Source organism: Fukomys damarensis, unplaced genomic scaffold (assembly GCF_012274545.1).
Source record: "Fukomys damarensis isolate Sample0158 unplaced genomic scaffold, DMR_v1.0_HiC HiC_scaffold_29, whole genome shotgun sequence".
NCBI lineage: Eukaryota > Metazoa > Chordata > Mammalia > Rodentia > Bathyergidae > Fukomys > Fukomys damarensis.
In genome coordinates, this window is record NW_022900941.1 from 91,640 (window position 1) to 101,699 (window position 10,060).

Here is a 10,060-nt window from a genome sequence, read left to right on the forward strand (position 1 = left end):
AGTCTTCTTTTTTCATTTTGAGTACTACTGCTATACTTTTTTCTTACTTCTCTGTATATGAAGTAAATGTTTATTGGATGCTTGATATTTCAAATTTCACACAGGTAAGTGTTGGATTCTGTTGTCTACTTAAAAGAGTGTTCTAGGGCTGGGGATGTAGCTCAGTCAGAGAGTAAATGCCTGGCATATTTGAGGCCCGGAGTTTAAATCCACAGCAGTATACCCAAAAAAGAAATTTTGTTTCTTTTTGATATTTGACCATTTAAGGTGTGTGTGTGTGTGTGTGTGTGTGTGTGTGTGTGTGTTTTCCCTTGGTGTTGATGACACTGAGGTATGCCTCCAGCCTCTGGGGTTTGTTTTTAAGCTTTTTTAGGGTAGGTCTACAGAAATCTTTATTCTAGAACTAATTTAACTCTGCTTCTCATGTAAGATTACTGAGCTCTCTATTAAATGTGCCTTAGAATTAATGAGGCCTCACTGTTCTAGCTGGAGGGAATATAAATTATTTCTGTCCCCTTGTGAACTCTTGGAAACATTCACCCAGAGATTCTTAGTTACATTCTTTCATGAGAAGTTATTCTTTCTTGGTTTATATGTCTGTATGTACTCAGATAATGATTCAGCCAGAGATGGGGGTGTGGGCCCCATAAAGATTTCTTTTGCTTTGTTTTGTTTTTATTTTATTCTCCTATTCCCCCCTCTCCTCACTCCCCTCTTCCTTCCCTTGTACAAAAGCTGTTTCCATTGTTTCCTTCTATTTTCACATCCATTCCTTCTTTTGTCCCTCCCTCCTCCTTTGTTCCCCTTCCAATTTGAACATTTTCTTCCCATTTCCCAATATCTGTTATACATTTTAGTCCTTATTTCCAATTTTGGTTTCTCACACCAGATAAACAGTGTGGTGTTTGAACATATATGTTCAATTTATTTCACTTAAGATTATGGTCTCAAGGTACAGCCATTTACCTATAAATGTCTGAAGTTCATCCTTCTTTATGGCAGAGTAGTACTCCATTGTGTAAAAAAAAAAAAGTCTTCTTTACCCATTCATTGGTTGATAGATGTTTGTTTCCAAGATAGAGCTGTTACAAACTGTGCCACTATAGACATGGATGTGAATATATTGCTGTGGTGGGATGCTTTTAACTCTTTTGGGAAGACATCAAGAAGGGGAATAGCTGGACTGAATGGAACCACTAGTTTTAGTTAAGGAATCACCACACTGATTTCCACAGTGGTTGCACCAGTCTATACTCCCACCAGCAGTGGAGAAGGGTTCTTTTTTCACCACACTGATTTCCACAGTGGTTGCACCAGTCTATACTCCCACCAGCAGTGGAGAAGGGTTCTTTTTTCCCCACAGACCTTCCAGCATTTGTTATTGGTTGATTTCTTCATAACAGCCATTCTTTATGGAGTGAGATGGAATCTCAGCATTGTTTTAATTTACATCTGTCAAATGATCAGGAGTGTTGAACATTTTTTCATATATTTATTTGTTATTTCTACTTATTCTGAAAAGTGTTTATTCATTTCAGATGCCCATTTTTGGAATGGGTCTTTAAATTTGAGGGATCTGTTTTTAGTTTTTTATTTTGTTTTGGTTTTTTAGTTCTTTACATATTCTAGATAACAGTCCTTTGTCTGAGGAAGAGATGGCAAAAAAAAAAATTCCTACAATGTGGGTTGTCTCGTCATTCTTTTGGAAGTTTCTCTTGCTGTACAAAAGCTTTTTACTAAAACAAGGTCCAAGTTGTTGATTCTTTGTAGTATTTTTTCATGCAGTCTGGGATTTGTTCATGAAGTCTTTGCCTACTCTGATGTACTCAAGTGTTCTACTATCTTCCATGAGATTTAGTATTTGTTTACTATTTAGATCTTCAATCCATTTCCATTTTATGTTAGTGCATTGTGAAAGATATGAGTCTAGTTTCAATCTTCAGCACATGGAAAGCCAGTTTTCCCAAAACCATTTATTAAAGAGGCTGTCTTTTTTCCAGTGAAGTTGTTTGGCTCCTTTGTCAAAGATAAGGTGGCTAAGTATATCTGGAGTTGTTTCTGCATCTTCTAATCTGCTCCATTGATCTTCAGGTCTGTTCTTTTGCCAGTACCATACTGTTTTTATCATAGTAGCTTTGTAGCATAATTTTAGGTCAGGGATTGTGATACCCCCTGCGTTGTCTTTGTTACCCAGAATTGCCTTTGATGTCTGTTTCTGGTTCCAAATAAATTTTAAAGCTTCTTTTTTCTACTTCTGTGAGATATGCTGTTGGAATTTTAATTAGGATTGTATTTAACCTGAATAACAATTTTGGAAGTGTGGCCATTTTCACTCTAGTGGTCCTTCCTCCCAAGAGGAGAGGATATCTTTCCATTTTTTTATATCCTCTTCCATCTCTTTCTTCAGAGTACTGTAATTTTCAATGTAGAGTCTTTCACTTCCTTTGTTAGATTATTTCCTAGGTATTTCATTTTGCTTGCCATTGAGAAAGGTGTTGTTTCCCTAATTTATCTCTCAGTGAATTTGTTATGTACAGGAATGATATTGATTTTTGAGTGTTGACTTTGTCTCCAACTATGCTGCTGAATTTGGCCATCAAATCTAGAAGTCTTTTGATGGAGTTTTTGGGGTCTTCTATGCAGAGTATCATGTCATCTGCAAATAATAACTTAACTTCTTCCTTTCCTATCCTTATTCCTTTTATTGTTTTATCTTGTCCAATTGCTCTAGCTAATGTTTCCAGAATTATATTGAACAAGAGTGGTGACAGTGGATATCCTTGTCTTTTTGCTGATTTTAGAGTGAAAGCTTTCAGTTTTTGTCCATTTAGTATGATGTAGACTGTTGGGGGCCAGGCATTTGGCTCAGTGGTTCTGCCACCTGCTTCACAAGTACAAGTGCCTGAGTTCAATTTTATTTTTATAAAATATAATTTATTTTTTTTATAAATAAACAAATAAAAATAAAAGATGTTTTTTCAGAGATGGCTTTTATCAGATTAAGATAAAGATACTTTTATTGATTTTCTGTAGGGTTTGTTTTTTATCAGACCTTTTTCTACATCTCTTGAGATCATATGATTGTCATTGGCTCTGTTACTATACTGTATTACTTTTTTTTTTCTTTTGCAGTACTGGAGATCAAACTCAGTACCTCAGGCCCTTGTGAGACAGACACGGTACCACTGAGCTAAATCTCTGGCCCAATACAATGTATTACATTTATTGATTTGCATATGTTGAACCATCCCTGTATCACCAGAATGAATCCCATTTGGTCAGGGTGTATGATCTTCTTGATCTTCTCCATTCTGTTTGCCAGTATGTTACTGAGGATTTTTGCATATATGTTCATTAGGGAGATTGGCCTGTAGTTCTCCTTTTTAGTTGTATCCTTTTCTGCTTTTGGTATTAAAACAACGCTTGCTTTCAGGAATGAATTTGGAAGTATTACTTCCCTTTCAATATCATTAAAGAGTTTGAGAAGTAGTAGCATTTGGTCTTCTCTAGATTTTTTGTAGAATTCAGCAGTGAATCCATCAGGGCCTGGGCTTTTCTTTGTTGGGAGGTTTTTAGTTACATCTTCAATTTCATCGGCTGATATTTATTTATTTAGAATTTTTATATATTCTTGATTCAGTTTTGGTAATTCATATGTACATAGGAATTTGTCCATTTGTCCTGTATTTTCCATCTTATTAGAATATAGGTTCTTGAAGGAGGTATTGATCTTCTGAATTGCTGCAGGGTCTGTTATGATTTCAGTCTTTTGATTCCTATTTGCATGGAGTTATGTCTTTTTTCACCCTTTTTTGATAAGATTGGCTAAGGGTTTGTCAGTTTGATTTAATCTTTCAAAGAACCAGCTCTTCAATTCATTGATTCTTTGTATTTTCTTTTATATTCCATTGCGTTAATTTCTGCTCTGATTTTAATAATTTCCTCCTTCATACAAGCTTTATGCTTGACTTTTTGTTCTTCTTCTAGAAGCTAGAGGTTCAGCATTAGGTTATTTGAGCTTGCTCTGTTTTCCTGATATGGGTATTCACTGCTTTAAATTTCTCTCCTAGGACTACTTTCATTGTATCCCATAAATTCTGGTATGTATATTGTCATTATCATTTAATTTTAGAAACTGATTTCTTCTTTAATTTCATCTGTGACTCATCAGTTGTTCAAGAGGGTGTTAATTTCCATGTGTTTATGAAGTTCTTGTGGTTGTTTGCCATTGATTTCTAATTTCATTCCACTATGGTCTGATAATATGCATGGGATAATTTCAATTACTTTGCATTTACTTAAGCATGTTCTATGGGCTAGTATGTAGTAATTTCTGGAGAACATCCCATTACAGCTGATAAGAATGTGTATTCTGATGTTGTGGGGTGAGCCACTCTGTAGACATCTACTAAGTCCATTTGTTCAAAACTTTGGTTCAGATGTAATATTTCATTATTGATTTTTTGTCTAGTCCATCTATTTGCAAAGCAAGGTATTGAGGTCCCCCATTACAATTGTATTAGTGCTTATATGATTTCTCATGTCCTTTAATATTTGTTTTATGTAGTTGGTTGCACTGCTATTTGATGCATATATATTTATGGTAGTTATCTGTTCTTCTTGGATTGTTCTCTTTACCAGGATGCAGTTACCTTCTTTGTCTTTCTTAATCAGTCTTGCTTTGAAATCCACTTTGTCTGCAAATCCCATGAAGGTTCTTGAGGTTTTTTTCCAGTCTTGTTTACATAACTCTCCCCCAACATTCTACCCTACAAATTATACCTGCATTGGCTTCCCTGAGTCATGATCTCTAGCTTTTCAATTTAGTGGGATCACTGTGCTCTGTCCTGCAACCCAGTGACGCCTTTAGGTAGTCATTAACAACCTGATTCCTGTAATGTTTGATAGCCAGTGGTGGAAAATAATGGCTTATGCATTTTGTCCAGTTTTTTTGCTGCTTTAAGTGAATCTTCTGGACTGTGTTCCAGTAGGACATGGTTTTTAGCTTGCTTCTAGAGGCTGCATGTGTTTAAAGAGATACAATGTGGCAGGCCTCTGGGCAGCCACTGCTTCCTGTACTTCCACCAGCAGCACCTGGCTGTGTTGTGGGGGTGTGGCCTGAAGCTTTATCCCCTTCCTCACTGCCTGCCCTTCTTTTCTTACCCTTTACAGAAAAAGTGTGAACGTTACTGGCCACAGGAAGAAGAACCACTACAGATCGGGCCTTTCAGCATCGCTCTGGTGAGCTGAGGCAGAGTTGGGAACAGGGTTCTATAGGTCTTGGGTGTTATGGGAGGTTTCAAGGAAAGTATGCAGGGTAGAAAGTCTTTGGACTTAACCAGAAGGTACTAATCCTTTCCCTAACTCCCTCATGCTGTGGAAAACTAAGAGAATGCACTGATATTAGCCTACAAATAGTCAGAACTCAGAATGAGGCATTGCCTTAGCATTTTTGTTTGTTTGTTTGTTTTCTGGTGCTTGGGATGGAATCCAGGGCCTTCTTCTTTCTAAGCAAGTTCTCTACAACTGAGCTACATCCCCAGCCCTCAGCATTTTTATTTTGGCTTCTTTCACAGTCATCTCTATAATGTAAATATGCCTGGTTGGGTTCTTGAAACCATTATTTCTTTTATCATTTCACAACTTAGGGAAATTTTTCTTCACACATGCAATTAGCACTTAATAAACATATTGAAACTTTTGTTTTAAAACAAAATATGTCTCTTTTTGTTCACTGTAAGTGAGCTTGTATAGGTTTGTATAATACCATTTTCTTCTCTGTCAAATATTTCCTTCATGAAAGCTTTAGAGAGTGTTTGGGCTAAATGAGTTTTATGCTTACTTGTATTTTTAAATAAATAAAAAATGTTTTGCTTCTATGAGTGTGTCTTTTGGCATATTCATTGTCTTTCTTGTTTTTTCTCTTCCCACTTGCCCACAAACTCAGACAAAGGAAACACGACTAAATGCAGACATCATCCTCAGGACCCTCAAAGTCACCTTCCAGAAGGTACTGAAAAGGGAGGAGGAGGTAAGGTGTTCTTGCAGGAGCAAAGCTCTTTCCTGCTCTGTAAAAAGGGTGTTCACAATAGTACTCACTTCCTCAGTTATTATCTGGTGGATTTTATTCTTTGTGGTGCTAGGCTAAAACTCAAAGCCTTGAACATCCAAGGCAAGTGATCTATTACTCAACTACTCCCCCAAGCCATTTCTGGCAGACTGAAATGGAAGATGCTTAAAACTGGGCTTTGCCTGTATCAGGTACTTGGTAAATGCTTTTATACCCTCTTCTCTTTGGTCCTCTGTCTCAGGAATCCCGTTCTGTGCACCAGCTGCAGTACATGTCCTGGCCAGACCGTGGGGTCCCCAGAAATCCTGACACCATACTCACCATGATAGAGGAAGCCCGACGCCTCCAAGGATCTAGCCCCAGACCCCTCTGTGTCCACTGCAGGTTAGGGAACACACTTCATGAGGCTCTGGTGAGGTAGAAGTGGTGGGAGTGGGGAGCAAAGCTCACAGCCAGTCTTCCCTAATAGCCAGTCTTGCCCGCCTGAGAAACATTTTGAGAACTGCAAGGTCATACTTGGTCATGCTGCATGGAATGACACTATTAGCATGTATTGCCTGCTGGGGAGTAAGCACAATAAATATGTGATTTAAAAAATTCTGCTTTGAAATTGTAATACAAGGATTCTGCAGATTGGGAGGTCCCTCACCTGAGCTCCAAATACCTCCATTTAAAAGGGTCTGTAGGGTCAGGGATTTAGCTCAGTGGTGCCACCACCTGCCTCGCAAGCACAAATTTGTTCCCCAGTACTAAAAAATAAAAAATAAAAGGGGTGTGGAACACACCAGCAATCTGAGCACTTGGGAGGCTCAGGCAGGAGCATCACCAGGAGTTTGAGGCCAGCCTGAATTACATAGACACTGTCTCAACCAATCAATCAATCAGCCAATCAATCAAAATGAAAAGAAAAGAAAAAGGATTGTGTGCAGGCCCTAACTAAGCTTGTTCTGGTTCTCGCTTGTCAGTGCTGGCTGCGGGCGAACAGGTGTCCTGTGCACAATTGATTATGTGAGGCAACTGCTCCTGACCCAGGTATGATGAGGGCACCTGTGCTGTGCAGAGTGGCTCGTGCCCATGTGGTTCTTTTCACACACTGGTCTCTCTGCCCCAGAGGATCCCACCCGACTTCAGCCTTTTTGATGTGGTCCTTGAGATGCGGAAGCAGCGGCCTTCAGTTGTGCAGACAGAGGTGTGGCCCGGGTCTCCTCATTCCCAAGGACACAAGCTTCCTCCTCCCTCCCCTTATCTTCCCTTCTTGATGACCCCTCATTCCAACAGGAGCAGTACAGGTTCCTGCACCACACAGTGGCTCAGATGTTCTACTCAGCACTCCAGAAAACCAGCCCCCAGTACCAGAACCTCAAGGAGGTACAGAGGTCACTTCGCACTCTCTTCCTGCCCACCATGGACAGCCTCAAGGCCCTGCACTCCTTCCAAGAGCAGGCACCAATTCCCTGTACCAGCCTCCTCTTCTGCCTCTGGACTCCCTCATCCGGCTGCCTCTCTTACACTCATCTTAACGGGCCATCGTGACCCCCCAAGAGGAGCCTGGCCAGTTTCTTCCTAAGCCTCATGACCCTGCCCTTGTTTTCCTCCAGAATTGTGCCCCACTCTACGATGATGCCCTCTCCAATTTCCCGGCCCTTCTTGCAATCCCCTGCCCACCAGGCAGGGTCCTCAGGTACCGGCAACAACCTCTCTCACCTTTCAATTTCTCAGACTCCCAGACGAGTCCCTTGTCCCTCAGTTCACCCAATATTGTTGGCCCTTTCTTTGAACGAGCTCTAGGAACCTTCCCACGCAGGACTCCTTGATCCCAAGGACCCCACTGCCCTCTGCCTGCAAGGCTAGCCCTACACTCAGTCAGCCCACTCCTCATTTCTCCAGTCAGTAATGAATTCGGCAGCTGTTCTTGATGCTCACGTCTGGTGCTACTAACACAGCTGATCTTCCCCCCAGCAGCTTCACCCCTCACCCTTCAAGCCAGAGCGACCCCCTCCTACCCTAAAATGCCACTTCATTCCTTTATTCACATAGATCACCCATCGATACCGGTACCCAACCCCACGTACCTGCCCGGCTGGCCCTGGTCTCCACCTAACTGTGGAGTGCTAGGACACTGAAGCCAAATCCTTTACCAGAGACCCCGTCTTCTTTTCTGAGCCCGGCCCGCCCCTTTCCTCCTTTCCGGCGTCCGCTGGGGCAAGACGGAAGCCCGCGGTTAGGGCTCAGCCCTCACCCCACCCTTCCCTTTGTCGGAGCTGCGGTTTCACTTCCTCTGCTCCCGGCCTGTAGGAGCATCTCGATGCCTGCAACTCAGACCCTCGTCATGGCGGACACATACGCAGTGGTGCAGAAACGTGGGGACCCCGCAGGCGCAGCACCAGGGTCTCGGGAGCGCAGCACAGTCCACAAGCCGCTCTACAGCCAGGTAACGGCGCGCGCCCAGGTATCCAGGGCGCCTGCGGAGGACACGCAGGGGGCGCTGCCTGGCCTAGGTGAGTAGAGGCTGGTGGGTGTGGTGGAGCTGCGCATTCCTGATCTTCCTTGCTACCCCAACCTGCTGGGTCCTCAGGGCACCTGAGGTCACCTGACTGAGCCCCCTACCTTGGCCTGACCCCGCCCAGGAGGCTGACCTGGCTCCTTGGCCACGCCCCCAAATGCATGCAGGTCTTTTTACTCTGAAGTAGATACCAGTCAGATCCTAGATCGTAGTTCGGCCTCTGGAGGTGGTAGCTCACCTAGTTACCCTGTGTCCCAAAGGTGGTTGTCTCCACTTAGCCGCTGTGGTCATGCCGCAGTCTCCCTCAGGGAACTGCCTCCTGTAGGCTTCCTTCCTTAGGCGAGGTAGAGCAAGAGACTCTCTAGGACTGCCTCAGTTGCCCCTCTGTGTGTCTCCTGCCCGCAGGTCTTGCTGACCAAAGCACTGCTGGTCCTGATGCTTATGAGGATGTGACCAATGGAGCTCAGACTAGTGGGCTAGGTAAGACAGAGCTTGGGGCACGGACACGCCCTGCAGTTCTGAGTGAACCCCAGGAGTTTGGGAGTTAGGGCAGGAGCTGGGGCTCTCGGAGACCTGTGGATAGAGCTGTAGTAAACCAGGAGGGCGCGCAAGGTGCCTGCCTCTCTGAGCCTCAGCTTCACCATGGGACTCCATGGCAACCTTCCTCTCCCAGGCTTCAACCTGCGCATCGGAAGGCCGAAGGGACCCCGAGACCCCCCTGCGGAGTGGACCCGGGTATGAGTGCTGTGCCTGTGCCTGCCTCTCGCTCCGGAAGCGTACTTTGCTACCAGTCATGGCCCTGCCACTTGATGTGTTCAAAATGAGAATGCTGGACCTGGATCAAAACAAGTTCCTCAGGGTGGGAAAATGTGAGGCTTTGCCTCAGTAATTACTGCATTCAAGACTGAGGGCTGCAAAATGCATGTGTTGAATCTCTAACCCCCAGTGTGGTGTTATTTGGATGTAGGGACTCTGGGAGGCAGTTAGAGATAGATGGACTCATAAGGGTGGGTCCCATGCTGGGATTAGTGCCCTTCTCTGAGGAGCTACAGGAGATCAGAAAGCACACTTCTCCCTCAGCCTCTTCATTTTTCTACCATGGGAGCAACCCTCCAGGAGGCACTGTAGAGAATCATAGGGTCTCACTAGAACCTGACATACTGGACCATGATCTTGGCCTTTCAGGCACCAGAATTATGAGAAAATAAATTTTTGTTATTTAAACTACACAGTGTATGGTAGACTGTTATTGCAGCCCAAGCAGACTAAGATAAAATTTTTATCTCTCAGACTGTAAACTATTAAAAATGTTTGGTGACATCCAGTGTTGACAAATGTGAGGTAAAACAAGGATTCTCCTGCCCTCTGATTGTAATCACCTTGATAAGCTATGTAGCAATGTATATCAACTTCTAGAATGTATATATATTTGACTTAGTAGCTTAGTAGTTACCAACTCCAAGAAGTTATACTCTGGATCTATTTGT

The 10,060-nt window shown here is 42.9% G+C and overlaps 1 protein-coding gene across 4 annotated transcripts in view; it reads left to right on the plus strand.

Moving 5' to 3' along the window:
- Ptpn18 (protein tyrosine phosphatase non-receptor type 18) overlaps positions 1-10,040 on the plus strand; it is a 20,698-nt gene extending 10,658 nt beyond the window's left edge. For 3 of the 4 annotated variants that reach the window (XM_010603126.3, XM_010603129.3, XM_010603123.3), the window contains 10 exons: positions 5,173-5,241; positions 5,948-6,031; positions 6,312-6,454; positions 7,036-7,102; positions 7,182-7,259; positions 7,349-7,438; positions 7,669-7,751; positions 8,366-8,568; positions 8,979-9,053; positions 9,247-10,040. In XM_010603126.3, coding sequence (XP_010601428.1) covers positions 5,173-5,241; positions 5,948-6,031; positions 6,312-6,454; positions 7,036-7,102; positions 7,182-7,259; positions 7,349-7,438; positions 7,669-7,751; positions 8,366-8,568; positions 8,979-9,053; positions 9,247-9,314 — 960 coding nt within the window. In that variant the 3' untranslated portion in view covers positions 9,315-10,040. The remainder of the gene's footprint in view (positions 1-5,172; positions 5,242-5,947; positions 6,032-6,311; positions 6,455-7,035; positions 7,103-7,181; positions 7,260-7,348; positions 7,439-7,668; positions 7,752-8,365; positions 8,569-8,978; positions 9,054-9,246) is intronic. The other variant, XM_010603124.3, reaches the window with a different exon arrangement.
- Positions 10,041-10,060: the final 20 nt, after the last annotated feature.